The sequence below is a fragment of the Caloenas nicobarica genome, chromosome Z (genome assembly GCF_036013445.1).
Source record: "Caloenas nicobarica isolate bCalNic1 chromosome Z, bCalNic1.hap1, whole genome shotgun sequence".
Classification (NCBI taxonomy): Eukaryota; Metazoa; Chordata; class Aves; order Columbiformes; family Columbidae; genus Caloenas; species Caloenas nicobarica.
In genome coordinates, this window is record NC_088284.1 from 67,723,228 (window position 1) to 67,746,253 (window position 23,026).

Here is a 23,026-nt window from a genome sequence, read left to right on the forward strand (position 1 = left end):
TTGCAGTGGATGGTTTGGAAAGTAAGACATATTTCAGCGAATGGGCAGAGAATGACGGAAGCTCTATTCTGCATTAAAAAAAAAATTGTGAGATCAAAGCAAAAGCTTCCTTTTGCTCTAATCCTCGACAGATGAAAACAGAGTCATGCTCCCTTAATTAGATGTAGAGCATACTTCGTGTAAGAACTGATGACAGAAGCATGAGTACAGCTTCAGTCACTTCAGACCCAACTATAAAGGAGACAACTATTGCCCAACACAACCACAAATCGCTTTGGAAAGAGACAAAATTATTTTCTTTCTCATCTCTCAACAAAAATCTCTGTAACACCTACAGATCAAAGAATTATGTCATGAAGACAGCAAAGAAACAAAGGCCTCTTCCCACATGCTTTTTCTCAAGTGACAAGAATAACTATGACAGACATTTGTTAAAATCCAGAATATACATGCGTTTTGTTTGAGCCATATAGCTAAGAAATAGCTTGAAAAACAATCAATGCATATGTAAAGCTTGATCTATTGAAACAATCTTGAGGCAAAGGAGCATCAAGGACCAGACTAGGGGTGTGGGGGCAGAAGTGGTTTCACGGAAAGAGGAGGACCTGGAAACTTCCTTCAGACAGCTTCACAGAAGGCAGTTGGTTTTGGCCCCTCCTTAGAAATCGTCCCTTGCCTGAACAGTCCATATGTTCCTGGAGATTCTCAGAATCAGCTTATACAAAGTTGTGCTAAGGAGGCTAGAGACACCAGCGGTCAAATCTGCTGGCTATTAAGCAGAGCTGGATGATGAAGCAGATGTTAGAATAGAGAGAGCAAGACAGACTACTGATAGCCTTGCTGTTAACAGTGACATGCAGAAGAGATTTAATGGGTTTTCTCCAATGTGTCTTAAAAACAAACCAAACAACAACAAAAACAACAAACAAACAAACCCAAACAACAACGCCACCACTAATGGGGCAAAACAAATAACAAATAGCTTGAACAAACCTGTGAAACCTTGGTTTAGATGAAGCCAAACACTGTTGAGTTCAGGCTCAGTTTATCAATACAATGCAGGCTGACGATAAAGAACTAGTTCAGGATGACAGAGTAAAGACAACAAAACACTTCTGTGGGAAGTATTACTGAGCCAACCTGAGGAAAAAACCAAAGCAGACCAAAATATCTGAACCCATGCCTAGCTTAATGCAAACATATCCACACCTAAGTAGGCATCCTACATCTGACATTTCACGTGTATATCAACCACACCTGAGGCAATCTGCATACCTTTATGAAATAAAAAAAAAAATTCTCAGAAGCAGTTCTGGATTGCTGGTGCAAAACAGAAGCAAAGACAACAGCATGGAAAGGGAGTAGGCATCGGGAAATATCAGAACAAAAGGGGATTTATATTTTTCCTTCCACACTTCTTATTGACTCTACTATTGTATCACACAGTACTCCTGGCTGTCATTTTCACAGTATACACGTGAAAATACAGCACTAATGAGTTTCATTTTCTTCCTAGATTAGAAACCGTGGTCATCTGAGCTTGCAACACTCATACACAGTGACAATGCTGACCTAAATTCGGGAAAACTTGGGTAGCTCATGTTTCCTAAAAACAAAGCCTGCAGCTGATGAATACACACCAGGACAGAAGCTGTACAAGATACCAGACCAGAGCTCCCACAGCTCACTCTGTCATTACTAGGCTTGGATCACAAACATCCCACATACGTTCACAATTGCAAGGGTCATCTAACACTGGACAGAAATCCACAGTCTGCATACTCGTTTGAAACAAAAATCTACAATATTCCCTACAAACATGCACTTTCAAAAAGCAATAATCCGATTTAAAAGAAAACATAAAACAACTATAATAAAATAACTAAAAAGTAACCCAAACCTTAATAGTTTAAGTTGTGAAGTGACCTGGACTGGTCTTTGCTGCTGCATGATAATTCCCATACTGCAGTCAGTACCTGTGTCAATTATGTAATATGTAAGTAAAAAATAACCTCAGCCCTCTACTGTTAAATGTAGGGTTTGTTTGTTTAAAAAAAAAATACAGCAAGTTCTAAATCACAATTTATCTATTCAGAAAACAAACAAAACATAACAAAAAAACACACCAAAAAAACCCCCCACCAAAACCAAACAACCCCCAGCCCCCCCACAAGCTTTCGGAAGTGGAACTAGGGTAACCATAGTACTGTTAAAAGACCACTAAAGGGCAACAGAAGGCTCCAAAGACCCTGGGGACCAGGCATAAGCACACTTTACAAGGGAGCAGACACAAGGATCTAACACAGTGCTGCTCCTTCTGAGGAAGAGGCCAGGTTCAGATAACTGAGAAAAAGCACCTCATGGTTGAACAGCTGTATTTTGACAAAATCATCTGGGAGAGGAATCTGTGCAGAAATTAAACCTGATTACGTGGTCACGGGAGTGAAACCAAACCCTCAGCTGAGGAAGATGACATGCACTGGTGTGCATACGTCAGCGTGGCCATGCAAAACCGGTCATACGCACTTTGGCGCTGCAACTTTTGTAGGTAACTCGCCACTTGCAAGTATTCTTCACTACAGCAAGGTCTGTAATGTTAGAAGATAGGTCTAAAAATTATGACCCATACTCTTATTGCCACGAGTGTTTCTTTTACAAATTGTTTGTGTAACTTTTGAAAAGTCTTCTGAAGTTCACAGAAATTTGCTGCAATCTGGGATCAAGATTCACAGGCCTCATGCAGCTGCTGTCAAGGATCAACTGTCAGATTTAATAAATATTTTTTCCCAGCAATTTGTGTTTTCATACCTGTTTGAAAATAAACCAGACTTGAAAATCTCTAACCTCAACAAACTGCAGGTGTTACAACATGTCAGTGCTTTCTTTCCCCTGTTATTAGAACGACTTGCTCTAGGGTTACTACAAGAGAATGAAACTGAGCAGTCAAGGCATGACAAAAGTTACACTGTCCTTGAGAATGTAAATACTGTTATTTCAGCAATTAAAAGAGAGCAGTCTTGTAACAAGAGATTTCCTTTACCCTACAAGGAAGCTCTGGAGACAGACAATATTGGTAACTGTCAAAACACACGCACAAATGCTGTCATCTAAATTGGCTCTAAGTTAAATGCAGCTTTGAAGTAGTCCTGGAATATTAGGCCATTCCCCAGTTGAGGATTACTATGATCAACTTCCTGATGCATCTAGGTTTTATAAAGGTACAACGCATCCCATTTTGTGAACCATGTCAGTGCCTAAACATTATTTTAATCAGATAAGAAAGATTTCCTGGTTGTCCTTAGAAGACACTGAACCAGGAAAAGGGGGATTAAGCAATCAAAAAAGTATCAGACACTTTATTACTTTGACGTTTCATTCTGAAGAGCTCTGTTGAGATTATAGTTCATGCAAAGTATTGGGATCATGCTAACTCCATTGCATAATTCCCGATACTCATCTTTAGTCTCACAAAAAGCCCAGTGTAGTGGCACTGAGCACAGAAGTAGTTACTGTGACACAGCCATTGGAGAACACAAAGGCAGACGCAGTTTCTCCAATCCATAGTGACTTTCTTTTGCAAAGAGAAGAGCAGTCACTACTGCTACCTGAAATGTTTAGGGCATAACAAGATGTTTGCATATAACAGGCTGGAAGCAATTATAACAGTAAACTCAACTAAAAGTCAAATACAGCAGACAGCTTCCTCAGAAGCCTGAAGAAAGCCCTCATAAGCGCTAGCTTATACTAAGTATAAATCTTACTGATCATGTCTAAATTACAGAAACATGCTTACTAAATGCAAAGCATTTTGCTTTTATTTTCTCTGAAGCACAGCTGAATCACAGTCCTCAGCCTTTAAAACAAAACTTTGCTGAGCAAAAGAAAAGTTATTTTGTTTCAAACCATTCCACCTTTGTAATTGCAGCCAAAGGTTAAAACAAAGCAGACTTTCGGTGGCCTCTGCTGGAAGACAGCTATGGGGCTGAGAGCTTTCAAATACTGTGCTATTTGTTGGATTCAACACCAGCTGATAAATGGAAGCTAGGGAACAGATCATTCAGAGATTGCAACTGTTTTAAGAAAGTAACTATTAGCAACACTGAAGGTATGAAAGTTGTCAGGTAACCCATCTGAAAGATGCGTATATGACTCTTAACGCAAGTATGTTCAGACAGCATGTACTTTTTCACCCTGGGAAAATATGCAGAGGAAACAGGTTTCAAGCAGGGGGAAAGTAAGGGCAGAGCTGTCTAATAAAGCAAGTGCATGCCACTGGTAGATCAGCCTGGACACCACACGATGCAAATCTAATGGGCCTGGGCTCCAGCACGGCAAACAACGCTGATGCCAAGACACTTTTAACAGGGCAATCAAGCCTTTGGCTCCTGGAACTGCCTGTTCCTTTGTTTTACAGCTCCCCGTTAACTTGAAACTTCCCCTGACCCAGTTAGCCAAAGCCCAAGGCACGGCTGGAATTCACTTGGGATGTGCCAACATAAAGACTTCAGGAATTCTGTGTATAACAAAGGCAGCCCAAACCCCCGCTGTCGGGGGTGTGCTCCTGTCGGGGGACCCGCCCCTCCTAAGGGGGAAGGAAAAAAAAAAAAGGGTAAACAAAAACCCTGATTCATCGGTGACATCTCTCCCACTTCCCACGTAGTATCGCACTCTCCCGGAAAGTACTTAGCACGGAAAAAGTCACCGAGAGCCGCTTAATCCTGTTAGGGAAAAGCCGATCCCCGACCCGAGCCGGCTGTAGCGCGCCCCAGGTGCGCGGCAGCGGGAGCGGGGCCGGGCCGGGGGGTTCCCCGCGGCGGGAGCGCAGCCCCTGCCCCGGCGCCCGCGGACAAAGGAGCCAAAGTGCGCCCGAGGAAGGGCGGGGGAGAAAAACCCAAAGCACACAAAGGAGGGAGAAGTCGCGCAACTCTTCCCCGCAGCGCGGCCGCCGGGGCAGAGGTAGCGGCGGTGCCAGCCGGGGGGCGGCGGAGCACCGCACCTGCCCGAGGAGAGGGGAGCGGCGCGGAGCCGGGGGCAGCCCAACCCGCGCCCCGCGGGGATACTCGCCTGCTCGCGAAGGTAGCTCCGGCGTGGCGGCGGCAGGAGCAGAGGTGGCGGGAGCAGAGGTGGCGGGAGGCGGCCCAGCGGCGGGGCTGCGCGCCCTGCCCTGCCCTCAGCCCTGCCCGCCGCCCCGGAGCGGCTGCGACGGCGCTGCGGACTCGGAGTGCGAAGCCGAGTCCGGGTGTGCTGCGGCCGCTCCCGGCGAGTCGGGCGATTTCCTGCCAGGGCGGGGGCGGCGCGGCCGCGCCGGGGCGGGCTCCCGCCGCAGGTGGCGGCCTCGCCCCCAGGTGGGGAGGCGGCGGAGGGGAGGGCGGGGAGGGAAGGGGAGGAGGGACGGCGGCGGCCGGACGGGGCGGGCGGCGCGTTGCGCGCCCCCTCTGCGGGCGCGGCTCCACCTGCGCTCCCGCCGCCTCCCCACGCCCCCGGTTGAGGGGCGGCTTCGCCCCGCTCCCCTCCGGGCCCCCCCGCCACACACACGCGGCGGCGGGCGGGGGAACAGGAAATACCGGTTGCAGCCCGGTGCTCCGCGCCGCTGAGTCACCGCGGCGCGGCCACCCCGGTCGCCTCGCCCCCCCGGCTTCCCTCGGCCCGTCCCTCCTCCCGGGAGGGGGTCCCACCTCTGTCCCACCTGCGGGCGGCCGGTGCCGGTTGCCGGAGGGCCGGGCGAGGCTGGCGGGACCCTCTCGCCGCTGCTGCTGCAGGGGTGCGCTGTCACCCGGCCCTGCGTTTGTGTGTTCCTTCCGATTACATCAACGTTTTGCTAGGAACTCGGGATCATTGCCCATCTAAACTTTTCTAACTGGAAGACCTCCGAAAAAGCTTATAAACCACGGTGCAGTGTTTACATATGCTTCTGAATCTGCTTTTTCCTGCCTCTTATCACAGAAGAGCCGTGGCGAACTTCCCCCTGCTTCACTGGTGTGGTCACATCATCACTCACGGCTGAAACATCCGAGATTAGCAGAAGGCAGAGCAGCCCCATTTCCAGGCCAGAACACGGCGTCACTCTGCAAGTGCTACCAATACTGCTCCTGAAACCTTAACTTCCCGAAAGGGCACTGCACTTGAGGCTGGCATTCCACAGGTATCAGCTTTCCAGCACTGCAGCCGAAATGGGAAAGGCAAGGCTGAACAGCTTCGACAGGATTCTTAGGAGTCTTATTTCTTCCGCACTGTAAAGCACTAAATGTCGCCAGGAATTTGTTATCTGCTCTCTTGGGCAGTTAAACCCAATGCAAACCCCTCTAAAATTCAACTGTATATTCCCCCGGTATCAGGTCTGTGAAACAAAAACTACTTGTAAGTTTTCTGGTTTGTTCTTAGTTGCTGGTGACAAAGGGCAGGTGATTTTTCAACAGATGCTAAACATTCCAGATTCCCACACCATTCCTAATTCAGGCTGGTTTCTTCTTTGTTAGGTGCAGATTACGTTTGTGCAGGATGCCTCATACAGAAATTAAGATAAAGAAGGCAAACAGTGTTCTTCATGAAGGTGCTGGACTTTGGAAGGAGCCACCGAAAGAGCCTGTTTTATTGACAGCAAATACGAAACTGCATTCAGACGTTGTATTGAAAAAAACCTGCTTGTAGTTATAGTTAATAATTAACATGCGTGTGCATACAATAGTCTTCAAGTGACTGTTGCAGTCTAAAAGCCCCAAACAGCAAAACTCAGGAAAAAAAACGGACTGATTCAGTAACTTTTCTGTCAGCTATAGACAGGTTCAGCGATCGGTATGTAATACAATATTGCATTCAAGCAGAATCAAGGCATGAGGAGTAGCAATTTAGTTTTACTTGCAGGTACGTGTCAGATTATTTAGTTTTCACTATGCTGAGTGTCCATTTCCTTTATGAATGTTTAAAAACATGAGCTGTTAGGTCTCTTTTTCTGAAGCTACTGTTATAATAGTGGCCTTACAATGACGCTAGGTTAATGGTTCTAAAATGCTGTGAAGAGAAGCAATACTATTGACATATCTAATATATTCCTATTTTTTTTTAGTAGAACAGTGGAGAACATTGATGGCTAGCAGAAGAGCCTACAACTGGAAACCAACAATGCTTACAAAATTACTCATTGTAATACTGATAACTTACCGTAATTACCATGACAAACAATTTTTAAAACAACTCAGCAAATTGGGGATGGCAGCAACATTATACAGCTTGTGTTAAACATCTATTGTTTCCTTATCTAAACTTGTCTCTCCTTAACCTGAACTGGAAAAAAAAAGTTTGTAATTAATTGTTTAAAAATCTTTATCTGTTCATAGCTCTGTTTATTCTGCCCCCAGTGAAACAGCCTCTGCTGGCTTTCTCCTTTGGTAGAGGTCATTAATCTTGTCTTTGTTCTACGACTGCCAACAGTACAATTTACATTAAAGACATTTTGGGACAGAGGGAGATGTAACTCCAAACAACTTTTTCTTAAAGAGGAGGGGGTTTTTTTTTGTTTTTGTTTTTTTAAAAAAGCTCTATAGCAAAATGGACTGGGACATGGAACATGTTTGACTGGTTTCAATTCTAAGTAGTGGTGTGCAGTAAATGTGAAATACCACCCCCTAAGGGGCTGCAACACGCTGCAGCTTGCCCCTGGTCCTTCCTTGCCCTGGCAGTGACATCAGCCCTTCGGCACAGTTAATTTCCTGATGGCCTTTGTCTCTGCCCCTCCCATGCTTCCTCTTCTATTCTGAATGTTCTTCCAGGTATTTTGGCAAGCCTCCACCTTCCTTCCTAGGACTCCCACACATTCCAGAGCTGGTTAGCACAATCACAGAGTTCAATCATTAACCAAGAGCTGAAAGTAATCAAACATGAACCTCCTGCAAATCCCCCTTATTCAGCTACCACCTCTTCAGGACAGGTCTTCATCGCATTTATTGAAGCTGCCTAAAGACTTTGCGGATTTTAAAGAACAAAGATGACATTGTCACATGAACAGTCTTGCAGGGAAATGGTAATGTTTCTTAAGAATTATCACAAGGCGAAAGGAAAATGAACCAACGAACACCAGAGAAGCACTTAGGCATGTAACTTCTGTCAAACGTAGTATTTTGTGATCAATACAGACTGTGAGCAGTTGCTGTAAGCTTGAGTACATGAATCAAGACTTCCAAAGAACTCACTGGCACACAGAACACTGAAATTTAGCAAGGCTAGAAATGCTGAGACTTTCAGACAGCAGACCAGAAGCAGAAAAATACAGTCACCACTTGCAGAAAGAGCAATTAGCTATTGGTGAAAATTCTGATATACCTAAAAAAACCCAACACAGCCCAAGTTCTCTGCTGAGTCTGAGGATCCAGTACAGCTAATACTCGTCCTTCGAAAGTATTCTGTATGTTTTCCTTCACTGGAGGTGGAGCAACTGTCGTATGGGGAAAACGCTGCCAGCAATATGCTGGTAGTTATCAATACTGACTGTGCACAGTCTCCATCCGAGGATTTTCCTTCAGCTGTTTCCTTCGGGAGAAGAGAAACAAGAAACTACTGACGTGATGTCAGGTAACCAGGGAGCAATCTGCTTATTCAAGTAAGTTACAGAAGTGAAAAACAGTACAGAGGAGTTATTTGTCTTGGGGCAATATGCAAAGTCTGACCTTAGGATCGGAGCTTGTCCTGTGCCTCCACTGTACGAGCACAATCGCTGCCAGAGTCCTTGCCCTGACTTACAATTTCATTCAAGTATTAGAGCAAAAAATGAGTCACATCTTATGATTTCATTTTGTACACCACGATAAAACTCATTCGAACTTGCTGGTGATATTTACCTTCACCAGTTAGATTAAATCCATTTGTTACTCGGCTACCTAAACACAGGATGTTGCATAAATAGCACAACCAGGGCATGTCAAATGTGCAAGTTGAAGTGCTCTTATAAAATCCACCTGAACTGGCCAAATTTTGAACAGTTTTTCCAGTAAGTGTTTTAAGAAACATAAAAAATTCAAAACAGTACATATGTCTGCAGTCTTTAGCTTTGTCATCGTAGCCTGAAATCACACCTTTATGTAATCAATTAAGAATTCTACATGCAACTTGATCTTGGCGTAGACATTTGCATGAGAGGTAAGGGAATGGGGAATGAACCTCCAAATATTAATCAGATGCATGTCAGTGAATATGTTGCATGCAAATTACTTAAGAAAATAATTTTTGGAAGAATCAATCAGAAAAATAATTACACAAGCCATACATGATCAGGCAAAGGCACAACCAGGAGGAAGCGTCTTTGATTCAAACATCAAGTCATAACATCTATACAAATATGTTTAACTAGCTATTTGAAATACTAGGAGGTAGAACTAACTACTACCATTTTCCATATGCTGCAAATTATTTTCACTGTTCTAAATTCAAAACAGTAAAAAGATGTTCTGTTTTAGCTCTCCTTTGTTAAAAAACCAACACATTTTACTCTGGTATTCATGAATTGGTAGTCATTATATTTACCTCATCCTGTAAAGCTAAAGTTTCAGGTAACTGTTATATTTTTTATTTTGATTGAAAAACATGCAAACAGTACGCACAATTAACCAAGAGCTACTTCCAGTGAAATGTTACTCTCTATTTATATGGTGGGAAATAGCGGGTGACAACGCTTATACTTTAAATGCAAATACTGGACAACAATACTATATAGCTATTGTTTTTCAATGACATAATGAATCACATCTGTAATAATTCTAGTTAGCCAGAGGATCGTGCCAAACCACAAGCATCAGAAGAACCAAGAAGAAAAATAGTTTGCACTGAACATATTTTCATACATTGATAAACAATTCTGAGAGTATGGTATAACTGTTTCCTCAAGAATCAGTCAACAACTTTGTGCTTCCATTTTACAGGCAATTAAAAACCACCAGTGGTAATAATACAACCATGCATGTGTTGAAGTGTTTTTCCTCCAGTTCATGATTTCTTTCAAAGTTTTTTGGTTTAAGATGCAGAGTATGTAATTTATTTCACTCTCATTTTTTAACAGCCTGAAAAAGACAGCTTCATCAGCATAAGTACCATACTCAATTCTAAGAAGCAAAAAGGTGGAAGCTTCTGCATTTGCATGCTACTAAGGGGAGCAGTGGTGTATCACTGTGAAAAAAACCTGTGTCCCACTTACTCAAGAAACGCAGTGAAACAAACAGTGCTGATTTTTGCTACCATGAGAGGATCTTAATTTTGCTCAACTAAGTAAAAAAAGGTCAATAAATTATGTACTTTACTTTTTGAAGAAATAAAGGTAACAGAAAGAGAACTTCACAGTAACAGAATGAAGTGTTTGCAGACAGAAGTGTGTTGCTGCACAGCTTAAACATCACATACCAGCCTTTCCAGTTCCATAAGATGCTTACAATCACACAGACTTCTAAGTATTTTAAAGTTTAGCTCAAAAAAAATCCTCACGTGAAAGAAAGTAGAATTTAGAATTTGGAGAAAAGCGCAAGTTCTGCAATACTTGGAGAAAAACTCTTACTACATGCATTACCTGCCACAGTAATTTAATTTATGATGTGTTCAATTTGACTGTGATGTGTTATTCACTCACGAGAGTCACAAATTTTAATGCAGTGCATTCCCAGTACCACAACTTACGTCAGTGTAGTTTGCAGGCATTTCTTTTTTTGGGTGAAAGTCTCACGAAAAGAAGTTTAGCATTTGTATGCTTGTCAGAAGTCACCAGGTGGGTCAGTCCTTACATCTAAACAAGACTACAGAGAGTAAGAATTCACGACTTACTTCTGCAGTAATAAAGTAAGAAATGCAGTGACAGGAAGGGAGACCTCAACCACCTGTACGGCATGGACACACATGCAAGCAGTGACACAGAAACCCAAAGACTGAGCACTAGAGAAAAATATATTATTTTCATTTTTGTTGCACAACATAGTTATGTCATTAAAAACAACAGAATTAAGCTCAGGTACTTCAGAAACCAAGGAAGGGCTTGGCTTGCAGTTAAAGTCTTCAAACTTTCATGAGGTAGAATATCATCAAGTATCTTCTTTCCCAGAATATATTAAGCAGGACAAATCCAATTTAGTTTTTAACGCTGTTGAAAATTCTTTTGAGAGAAGTTCATGAAGGGATACTCTGTCATGAGAATACACCCAGTTACGTCCAGTCCAGTCATAGCGCTTGGGCCCACTAGAAAACAAAACACACACTGTGTAAGTACAGATTATTCATGGGGAGCTGCTGGAAGCCTGTATTTATGATGTACCCCAGAGAATGCCCAGGAAATGAAACAAGATATCACGGAGAAGGATGGGTGGGCAGTCCGGGGAAGTAGAGCAGAAAAGGCCAGATCTGCCAGGAACTGCCGAGCCATCTAACAGATATATCTGAAAGGTGACAAGATACATCAGTCACTCCCAGCAGACACAAGCTCCTTCCCTTCTTGCTTTTGACACTAATTTCTCCAATTTCTTCCCTTACCACATAATTTCCTTGCACATGCATATTACAAGGGATATTTGTATAATGCTGAATTAACGCTATTGATTGGTTCTTGCAGCAGTTAGATGCAGATATTCTAAGCACAGCAGAACACAGATCACCACAGTCACTTTCTCTTTAGATGAAATAAAAGAATTACCAGCCGAATCCCAATATATTGGCATCTGGGATGTTTATATTTAAAATGCCTTTTTCCTCTGTGCTATCATATAGTTGTTGGCTTTCTCTTTCAGGTCTAAATTAAGGATCAAGAAAGAAACTTGAACACTCGGGTTCCATTCCAGACATTTCTATCCAATCAGTTCTCCACATCTGAAACAGGAGCATGACTGAAAGGTGCTCACTACTGCTAATGTCAGCTAGAGAAACTAAGAAAAGAGGAAGGAATGAAATAGCTGTCTGGGATAAACACACAAACCATCAGTCTTACCCTTGAACTCATAGGGCAAAATACCTTGGAGCTCAGACAATCCACATACAAGGCCTGCTAGAAAACAGACTATGGTATGTATACACAAGAACAACCTGGAGGTTCTCTACAAACATAAACACTGATCTGAACCTCGAATATCTGAAGTACTTGCAATATTCAAACGAAGAACTTCCCAACCACTAATCAAACTACAAGAAACCACAAATGCAAACACAAATCAGAGTCACTTCCACTGAAATCTCACTTGCTGTATGTGAACTTGTAACTATTTGGAATGGAGATTATGTGCTCCAGTTACTTTACTAGGCATTTCTCACCTCTTTGCAGCGCAAGCGTATGTTTATGCTGTCCTGCACCTAGGGAATGTCAGAATGGGATGCAGCCATTCATGCAACCAGGCTAAGACAGGCCATTTAATCAACACCGACAAAGAGAAGAAATGTGTAAGTTAACTGTTTTTAAATGTTACATGGCAAATATCAGTGATACGCTTAGCATATGAAACACCACCATAGCTCTCTGAATCTCCAAAATGCTGTACAAGTATGTTTTTTTCATTTAAATTAATAATTTAAGTAAGCATCTTGTGAATTCTATCAAATGCCTACAAAGTTAAACACAGACTAAATACATTTCCCATGGGAAGTCTGCATACATGTTTAAACGGTAAGAGAAGAATTAAAGTATCACATTAAAGTATTATTAAGGGATGCCATGTAAGGTTGAAAAGTCTTTTAATTCAAAGGAGCTACGTGAAATTACTGCAATCACACTGCTGGCAGGCTGCACCCACCCTCTCACTTCCTTTTTAAAAATTGTCAAGTAAGTAAAGCTTTACAAACACAAGCTTAGGTAAACTTTCTTGTATAGATGCATGATAGCAAAACACAAAGTAAAAAAATTCAAGAAAATGTCTCTCACATATTAAGAATTTGTCTCCCTTGGGAGATGTTCTTAAAGACTCAAGATTCTACATGTACTGTACAAATTTCCCAAATATAACATTCAAGTGACCGCTGGCAGTAACATTTGCCTCTTTCACTGGATGTTACTACAAATCATAGGGTACTTGCTGGAGTTGCTTTTCGGAAGCTAGGAAGTGAACATGTAGTGTCATATTTCAGGAAATACCACTGCTTTCCGTAATACCAGTTAAAGAAGCACAAAACTTAATGTTTGTAGGTGAATAATTTTTCATCACAGATGATGAAAAAGACCATCAGAGAATTTTCAAGTTTATATCTTTCTTTGTGTATTTTTTTCACTACTGGAGCAATCAAAAAGAAAAGCTTAACATTTTTTCACGAATGCCATATTCTGGAGCATGTATGTCTTAGCTCAACTAGGGTTGGCTCCAAACAGCTACGAATTCTCTAAATTCTGGGTTTCATAAATAGATGAAACCTTTGTGTCAGTGACACAAAAATCTCGTAGTCATCTTAAGCAGAATCAAGGTTCAGAAATTATGCTTGTTGCAAAATACACAGAATGAATCAATTCTGAACACACACCCTGCATCCGTCTATACAAAAAGGTTTGTTACCTTGCTAGGCCTGTGCCTTAGCAAGTCATGTACCTCCTAAGTAAGTTATTTAATTAGTAAAATGATTCTTGTACAGGAAAGGAGGTAGTAGAAAAAAATTACTAACATAGCATGCTGTGCACCAGCCAGTACAGAAGTACACTAAAGCAAGGTTATAATTTTCTTTAGCTAAATTTTATATCTATTAAAATTGTCTCTCTTAAAATCTTAAATTCCATTGTGCCTTTTTTTTTTTTTCACTGGTACAAACCCTACTACAGAAGTCTATTACCGCAAAGCCATTCCCAGTTTCGCAATGACCACATTCTTTCTGCAGGCTGTTCAGGAGGTATGCCTGCCTGGCTACTGGCACTGCTCATACGTTCCAGCTAGCTGGGCTCCTCCACCAGCAACGCTGACCAACTCCCTCATTTTTTTTTCCCTGGGATAGTGGCAGAGAATACAATTTTTTGGGGGAGACAGCTACAACGTTTTCCCTCCTGATTGCACTCTCTGCTGAAACCAACCAGGAAACCTGGAATGGACCAAAACACGGCATTAGAGAAGGCAGAGGGAACAGCTAGCCAAGGCTCCCATAAAGTGCAGATGCTTGACAAAAACAACCAGTGGGAGAGCACATAAACATATAAAGCAGGAAATCCCATAAGCTTGAACGGGAAGGAGCCACCCTGTTTAAATACAAAGCGAGGTTTAGATCATAACAGCATCATCACTCTGTTTCCAACAGAAACTCTGGTTATTTTTTCAATCATGGCTGTTTATTTTCCCTACGAGTAGACTATATTCCTGTAGACAGCGGCTTTGTATCGAAACAGTATATGAAAATTCTGTATTACATGTTTCTTGGATTAATTTAGGTATGTCAGTACACTGCACTGTGTCGCAAACCTCTGTAAGAAATTATTATTGAACACTTAGATTATATCATGTTTTGAGAATATATCAAGGAAAAGGGTTACTTATGAAAAGGATATTACATAGTCCATGCTGTGCTATAAAAAAGGGGAAGTACATTTCCACCCAGCCTGTAGACATTACATAACTTACACATAACTTACCTAGTGGGTGAGGACAGCCAAATCTGCCGGTTTGGTGTTTGCTTATTGATTACATATGTTCCCATGTCTCCACCTAATTTAACTGTTAGAACTCCACTCTTAAAACACAAAGAAAATGAGAGAAATTAAAAATTTGCATCCTGTTACTTGACAAGAATTACATCATCTGCAGTAAATAAACAGAAACTTACCCATCTGTATCATATTCCCAGCTATTTCCCAAACGACTATTGTTTGGAAGAATGATCATTAGGTACCTGTGTTAATACCTAGGACAACCTACATATCTTCGAGTCTGATCTAGACTTTAAACCTTCTGGTCAGAGTTTTAGTTTGTTTGCGCCACTCACAATGGCACTACTTAAATAATGCTCTTGAGCTTTGACCTGTCATCTTGAAAGGACTGCTAGTTTATTTTGCAATGACTAAAACATAATCCAATAACATTTTTTTCTATTCATGAATAAAGCAGAACTGGTGTGGCTTGAAGTCAAGAAGCTTTATGTGTCATTGCTAGATTTTTGAGCCATGCAATTTTACCTAGCTTTTCTTAAGTAACTGTAACAATTTCCCAGTGAATAAACACAATTTTTTCTCCAATAATTCTGATGAAGTGCCTGATCTTACCTCAAAAATGTTCCACTTCTCAACTCTATGAGGTCTGGCTTGTTTTAGTTATGCCAGCTTTAGACCATTATCCTAACGAGCATTTATTTTCTCTTCCTTACTCACATTTCTTACTGACAACACGATTCACATTTCTCTGACATTTTCACGGGTGCATTTGAAAAGCAGATGTAACTCTGACAAAATATTTGTCGTAACTTTAAAAGAACAACACTACCTGGACTAGAGCTAACCTGCAGATGATCTGACTTATGCTAATCAAAAATGATATCTTTACAGAATACAGCCTGATGATTCAGTTAATAACTTAGTCATATTTAAGCTAGTGTTTCTCACATACTTCATGCCCTATATTAGAATAAAGCTCAAAGAGCAGGTTGGGGTGATTACGTTGGAATAGCGATATAAAGGTTTCACTCTTTTTCTGCATGCTCTTCAGTCGCATATTAAGTATTCAGCACGATGTTCCGCTGTACACTATAGAAACACTGTACATAAATAGGGTCTTAAAGAGTTAACAAAAAAATTATACTATTGCTTATATTGTGTTTCAGCTATTGGAGAGTATTGTTGTTCTGTCATTGCAAATTAAAAGGCTAATTTCTAATGCTGTGTTTAAAACATTTTCCCATACATTTTGCAAGGCCTCTGAAATACTACAAAATACAACTTTTTAAGAACTTAAAATGCAACATATTTTTACCATATTTTCAGAAATACTACTGTATGTGCTTTGTACTGTGGATGAATGTTTGTTAGCTCATGCTAACACGAATATTCTCCAAAAGATATTTTTTATTCCCTGGACAAGAAGATAGAAATTGCATGAAGAAACCAAGTTCCTAACAATTCACTGGCATAACAGACCTTTATCACGTTTGCCACCTTGTGGCTTACGACAACATCAGCCTTGTTTGTTTGGAATTAACTTGGGTAAACTTGGGACTGTTGAACATTTTGCTCTTAACAGAAAAATGACAAGATATTATGACATCATACTGTCTATGTGAAAAAGGAGCACTGGTAAGAATTTAGATGGGTGTAAAAATAATTCTTCTTGAGCCTCACTGTGAGACAATGTCAAACACAATCCACTCTACAGCGGCTGGAGATAAAATTCTGCTAATTTTTGTCCTAAACTCTTTAAATTAAGCTGATAAGTGCTGATGTGCTAAAATATACTGAATGGTAACAGTTAAGCAATTCTTTCCTTTTCAGCAAAAAAGCAACTAGCTATAACATTAATTACATACTTAATTAAAGCAACAAATAGTATTTGCTAAGGGCAACAACAGAATCCTACTAACGACATGTTATTTTCTAGCCTAGCTATAAGAAATAAAGAATGAACATTACAATGGCAAAGTTACACAGAAGCAAGTTTGAAAACTACTGGGTTTCAGTTAGTTAGGTTTTGGTTTTGTTTGGTTTGGGTTTTCCTCCACAGTGCAATCCGAACCATCTGCTTCAGTGTCCCTGAGCATAAAACCTTAACTGACAGGGCTAGCAGAAAGCAACCTCCCTGTGGTAAGGCATGAAGAGGGAGCAGCATTTATGTGACCTCAATAAGTACCATAGCGAGAGACCTGTGCTGCAGACCACAGCGTGCGGCAAAACTGCACGTTCCTCCAAGTCATGTAGAGGGCTGTAACATACAAACCACATCAGGAATTGTATATAAAACTAATAAATTCCCTATACAAATAAAACTGACATTTTTAATCAGAGCCTGTGACTCCTGTAAACAAATTTGAGTGGCTGAGCTATTAAAGGCTGAAATTATCAGGCTAGCACCCACATAATGTCTCCTGTGACAGTTGCCTTCTCCCCATGTATGCCCTGGTGCCACTTTTGCAACGACCTATCTAAACATTGCATCCTCTTGTGGCTTCTCTCCACCACAGGCTGAGTCATCAATAAAGCCAGGACAAACGTACTCTACCTGGTCAAGGCAAACGCCGCTTCTCAGTATTCAGGGCAATCAAAGAAACTCCTCTACCAGGTGCACGTGATGTACATGTACTATGACACATGGGTCTATCCTGGTATTCACCGGGAGGGAAGTGACTGCTGATGTCAGAGGTCTGTACATGTTTGGAAAAATTTATAGACAACCTGCTACGCCACTTAGACACACATAAGTCTATGGGGCCAGATGGGATCCACCCAAGGGTACTGAGGGAGCTGGTGGAGGTGATCGCCAAGCCACTTTCAGTTATTTATCAGCAGTGCCAGCTAACCTGAGAGGTCCCAGTTGACTGGAAGTTGGTGAATGTGTTGCCCATCTACAAGAAGGGTCAGAAAGATGACCCAGAAAATTACAGCCCTGACCTTGGTGCTGGGGAAGGTCATGGAGCAGATCATGTGGAGTGCCATCACACAGCACCTACAAGACAACCAAGTAATCGGGCCCAGTAAGCATGGGTTTATGAAAGGCAGGTCCTGCTTGACCAACTTGATCTCCTCCTACGACAACGTGAGTCGCGTAGCAGATGAGGGAAAGGCTGTGGATGTTGTGTTGACTCTGTTTCCCACAGTATGCTCCTGGAGAACCTGGCATGGCCTGGATGGGTGTACTCTGCGATGGATAAAGAACTGGCTGGATGGCTGGGCCCAAAGAGTTGTGGCGAACGGAGCGAAATCCACTTGGCGGCCGGTCACGAGTGGTGTTCCCCAGGGCTCAGTATTGGGACCAGTTCTCTTTAAATCTCCTTATCAAGGATCTGGATGAGGGGATTGAGTGTACCTTCAGTAACTTTGCAGATGACACCAAGTTGGGTGGGAGTGTTGATCTGCTGGAGGGTAGGAAGGCCATACAGAGGAATCTGGACCAGCTGGAACGTTGGGCTGAGGCCAATTGTATGAGGTTCAACAAGGCCAAGTGCCGGGTCCTGCACTTGGGTCACAACAACCCCAGGCAGCGCTACAGGCTCAGGGACGAGTGGCTGGAAACTGCCTGGAGGAAAAGGATCTGGGGGTGCTGATTGACAGCTGGCTGAACATGAGCCAGCAGTGTGCCCAGGTGGCCAGAATGGCCAACAGAATCCTGGCTTGTATCAGGAATAGTGTGGCCAGCAGGACTAGAGAAATGATCGTCCTCCTGTACCTGGCACTGGTGAGGCCCCACCTTGAATCCTGCGTTCAGTTTTGGGCCCCTACAAGAAAGACACTGAGGTGCTGGAGCAAGTTCAGAGAAGGGCAATGAAGCTGGTGAGGGGTCTGGAGAACAAGTCTGACGAGGAGCGGCTGAGGGAACTGGGGCTGTTTAGCCTGGAGAAAAGGAGGCTGAGGGGAGACCTTGTCGCTGTCTACAGCTACCTGAAAGAAGGTGGTAGCATGGAGGGTGTTGGTCTCTTATCCCAAGTAGCAAGTGATAGGACAAGAAGACAAGAGGAAATGGCCTCAAGCTGTGCCAGGGAAGGTTCAGATAGGATACTGGGAAACATTTTAGCATGGAAAGGGTCGTCAGGCATTGGACCAGGCTGCCCAGGGAGGTGGTGGAGTCACCATCCCTGCAGGTGTTTAAAAGATGTGTAGACGAGGTTCTTAGTGACATGGTTTAGTGCTAGAGTTAGGTTAGGTTATGGTTAGACTCAACGATCTTAAGGGTCTCTTCCAACCAAAATTATTCTATGATTCTATGAAATCAGAAATGAGTTTCTGTCTCCTCTTGAGCTCATTTATTATTCTTTATTATGTCTTTCTCTATACACTAAACATTTTAAATGCCCAAATCATACAACAGCACGTGTTACTTTTTACTAGAATAGTTGCTGCAGTCAGTATAAACAGGCACATTTGAACAAAAAAGCTTTAAAAACTCATTGTATTTTAAGTGTTGGCACTAAGGTGAATAATTTAAAATTCTCCTTCAAAGAAAAGAAAATCTAGAATAATTACAGTCGTAATAGAATTTTTAAAACATACCCCTAAAGAGACATCATAATCTTCTGGTGTAAAAGGCTTATCTGTTAGGTCCTCAAAGAAATCTGCTAAGGAGTCCAGTGTTTCTTCAGCCAGTTTTTCGTAAGTGGTCTCATCTAAAGAGCTACACATGACATACAGACCCATAATTAGGAGGAAAAACATGGAAGACAGTATTTTCCCTACAATAAAAATATACCAAGACCATGACCATGAAGGCAACGGTAACCGTGAAAAGCTCATACGAAACAAGCACTCATTTTTCTTAAGGTAAGGTAACAATCCACGTTATAAATGGAGGTGGAATTTTGAAATTTTGGTAGTGGAGATCTCTAACTGAGGAATATGTACTTCTTTCCTTAGATATACTGATCCCTGTGTGCTAAGAGGAGGGAGTTCGACTGCAAAATAAGGCATTTTCATAAAAGCACAGTGTGCAAGAATGACGTAGTTTTGAACTCTATAAATAGATACAAGTATCTCCTGTTTAGAAGCGTATGACATTTGACTCCAAGAAACCCACTGTAGTTATAAGCAGGTTACAAACATCAGAATCATGTGCCATGTCTATGTACAGCATTTGACTCCTCAACTGGTATTACCAAAGCACCCTGGTAATTAAGCGTTATTTAAAGGGTGGTTATGAACTAATACATACAATTACCTTCTTCTTCAGAAAGTGTCAAACCACCCTTGTAGCCATTACGTAAGGTTTACAGCACTTGTGGGACTGCTTCTGTTATCCTCTTTAGTAAGTAGAAAAAGTTTGTGGGAACAAAGCCTAGATCAGTTTAATTAACCAAACGTAATTAAATCACATAAGTTTTTCCATCCACGTCAGTGTCAATTTTTAACCGAGTATGTAGGTGGGTATCTCTAGCAACAGACAATTCAGTAAAATAATTTCAGTTTTTGCCAATTGGCATGGCAATACAGCAGCCTCTATGAACTATGACTCGGTATCTTGCAGTTGATTATAAAGAACACAATTTAAAAAAAAAAATATTGCTAGCCAGTTACTGAAATATACTGTATGCCCCTTAGGTGAGGGACACCACAGAAAAACCTAGGGGCATGGAGAATAGAAGACCTTAGGATTAGGCAGGATTCGTGTCCTGGCTCAGGGTGCAGTTCACAGACTTCACGGTAAGAGCGATTTTAGAAATCTGCACAATCTTGACTGGGCCTCCACCTCCTGCATCAGAAGGGGAGAAGCCTCTAACAGGTAATGTGTCACATCCTCCCAGCACGAGGCAGAAACTTCATGTACTCTGACATGTGAAATGGTGCTAGACACCTATGCTTAGGTACCAGAATTATTTCCTGAGTGACTTCCCAAATTAACCCAAAATGCTTTTCACTAAAATTGTCCTTTTCCTTTACATCATCCTATCAGCATTACATTAATTTGACAGACTTGCCATGTCCAGAAATTATTTTAAAATGCAGAGACAATAATTTCATATGAATATCTCAAAATAAAATTTACCTTGTATCATTCAGAGTTCCTGCATTTCTTAAATTCATGGACCAAACAGTCTTGCTCTTCACTGCTGCAGCACATTGTAATTGCTGTTGAAAGCAAGCATAAGGAACATGGAAAAGCCAAAACACAAAGAACTATAAATTACATATTTGTCACACAAAGTCAATAGATCCTTGAAGACCTTCCCCCCTTTGTAAAATATTCATATTCTATATTACAGAGCTAATATGGAAACAATTATGCACCTTTAGTCCTTGGATGACTGAGGCAATCTATAATATTCTTTTCTTCTGATACAAGTGGAAAATAAAACAACTTTATTTATACAATAAGGAACTAGGAAAGAGAAGAACCGTTTTCTTTTCTATCACAGAACTACTGAGCAACTTCAGAAAACTGGCTCAGGCCAAGACTTTCACAAGTATCAGCTACTCAGACATTTCATTATCAATAACTTGTGTCCCTCTGTTAGAAGCCATGAAACAGACTGAAACAGACAGAAACCCTGAATCCTCCTTACGAAAGTTAAGAGCTAACATCACACTTCACATTCCAGATCTCTTCTGTACAACAAGCTGTTTCATTTCTTGTTTTTCTTCTGTTTAAAACAAGCTTTTAAAAAAACAAATAAAAATTACAGAAGAGCTGTATCAACATACTGGCAATACAATACAAGGGATCAAAATGGGCAAGCCCTTTGAGGGGAAGCAATACATCAACATGGATAATGTTGATTGCTTAGTCTAATGCACTAGCAGAAGCACTTATGCTATCTACCAAGAAAGAAAGATAGCATGCTTGCCATTTCCTTCTTAACCTGGGCTATTAAGGCATATATTTTTGGATGAATGGCAAGACAGCATTGATTGTTTTCTGTGTACTTATACAAGGTTTTAAAAAGTAACAGAGTGAGCTGAAAAACAAATGACATTTTAAAAGGAACTATGACAGCCCCTCTTCAAGTGCACGAGAGCAAAACACAAAAACATCTCTGTCCATACGGTTTGATGTCTATCCTCAGGCATTACAGATGAACTTGCCTGTTAGGCCAAAGCCATCACACAGACGTAACGGACACAGAACAGCAAGCTCCTTGTAATATCACAATGATTTGGCTGACAAAGTACACACTGATGCCCACGTGTTTTTGACCGCACCCTTTAGCATTTATTTGACACACGCTTAGGATCAAAAGCTGCAGCGGCACAAACCCGTTCAGGTTCTGGCCAGCCTGAGAAGCAGGGACTCGGTCGCTTGTGCTCACACTCGACTCATGAGTCGAGGCTGCCAACGCGGTGCTAGCGCACGGCTGGCATCACCCTGCGCATACCGCACCCGGCGCTAGGGATGGCCAGCACGCACCTGCTGCAACTGGAGAAGGGCAGCAAACCAGCGAATAGCTCTGCAGGGCAGCAAAGGCCGAGCTCCCCGCCGGGCGGGCCTCGCTGCACCCGCCAGGGCTGGGAATCAGCGAGACCGCCGGCACAGCCCTCCGGCGCCTTCCCGCGGGCGAAGGCAAAGCCGCGCCTGCCGCGGGCAGCTGCTGCCGGGCGCCGCTCCGCCCTCGCCCCGCGCTGGCCCGCCCGCCTCAGCGCCGCTCGCAGCGGCTGCCGGCAGGCAGCGAGCGGCCTTCCCCCCGCCGGAGAGGCAGGGCGGGCTCCGCTGCCCCCGGCCCGCGGGCAGCCCGGCGGGGGCCGCGGCTGGCGTCCCGGGGACCGGCTGAGGAAACCCCGCCTGCCGCCCTTCGCTCCCCACCCCAGGGCCCGCCCGCAGCGGCAGCGCTGCCGCCTCGCTTCCTCCCTCCCGGCGGCGCAGGCCGGGCCTCGCCGCCCGCCCGCCTCACGCTCACCGTCCGGCCGCGGCGGGCGCCGGCTGCCCCCGACAGCGGGGCGCCCCCGGGGCCTCCGCTCTGCCGCCGCGCCGCCGCCGCCCGCCGCGCAGCGCTCACCGCGCCGGCCGCCCCCGGCCTCCACATGCCGCCGCCGCCCGCTACGGAAGCGGCAGGGGAGGAGCCAGCCCGCCGAGACGGCGGCGGACGAGAACCGCGCCGGCCGCTACCGCCCTCCGCCGGCGGCGCGGGGAGCAGCGCCGGGCCGGGCCGGCTCGGGGCCGGAGACCAGCCCCCGGTGCGAGGCAGCGGCGCGGCCGCTGGCCAGGCCTGGCGCTGCCGCCCAGCGCGCCTGTCAAGGCGGGGGCGCAGGGCCGGGCTCGGGGAGGCGGGCGCGGAGCGGCCCGGCCCGGGCGGTCGAGCGCTCCCCAGGCCGAGCCGGGACGCGCAGGCGGCGCGGGTCAGGCGGGTGGCGAGGGGCCCTGGGCGCCGCGCCTGTGGCTTGTGGGGGACCTGGGCGCAGCCGGCCCGGGCGCAGCACCCGGCGGACGGTGCTGCCGCGCAGCCCAGGGCGCGCCGGGGCGGGGGGAAAGCAGGGTACCTCGTGTTC

General features: G+C 43.7%; 2 protein-coding genes across 4 annotated transcripts in view; both read right to left on the reverse strand.

Moving 5' to 3' along the window:
• Positions 1 to 5,762, reverse strand: part of TJP2 (tight junction protein 2) — a 64,020-nt gene extending 58,258 nt beyond the window's left edge. The window contains exon 1 of one of the 3 annotated variants that reach the window (XM_065657895.1): positions 5,687 to 5,762. The gene's annotated coding sequence lies outside the window, so the exon portion shown is untranslated. Of the gene's footprint in view, positions 1 to 5,064; positions 5,191 to 5,686 lie in introns of those variants that run through there. The other 2 variants (XM_065657894.1, XM_065657893.1) reach the window with 2 other exon arrangements.
• Positions 5,763 to 9,197: 3,435 nt separating this feature from the next.
• On the reverse strand, positions 9,198 to 22,606 carry FXN (frataxin). Its single transcript, XM_065657729.1, has 5 exons — positions 22,438 to 22,606; positions 20,592 to 20,674; positions 19,106 to 19,226; positions 14,552 to 14,649; positions 9,198 to 11,205 (listed from the first exon to the last, which is right to left on the reverse strand). Exons 1-5 carry the CDS (start codon positions 22,561 to 22,563, stop codon positions 11,052 to 11,054), a joined length of 582 nt encoding a protein of 193 aa, XP_065513801.1. The 5' UTR covers positions 22,564 to 22,606; the 3' UTR covers positions 9,198 to 11,051.
• Between the last annotated feature and the right edge of the window lie 420 nt (positions 22,607 to 23,026).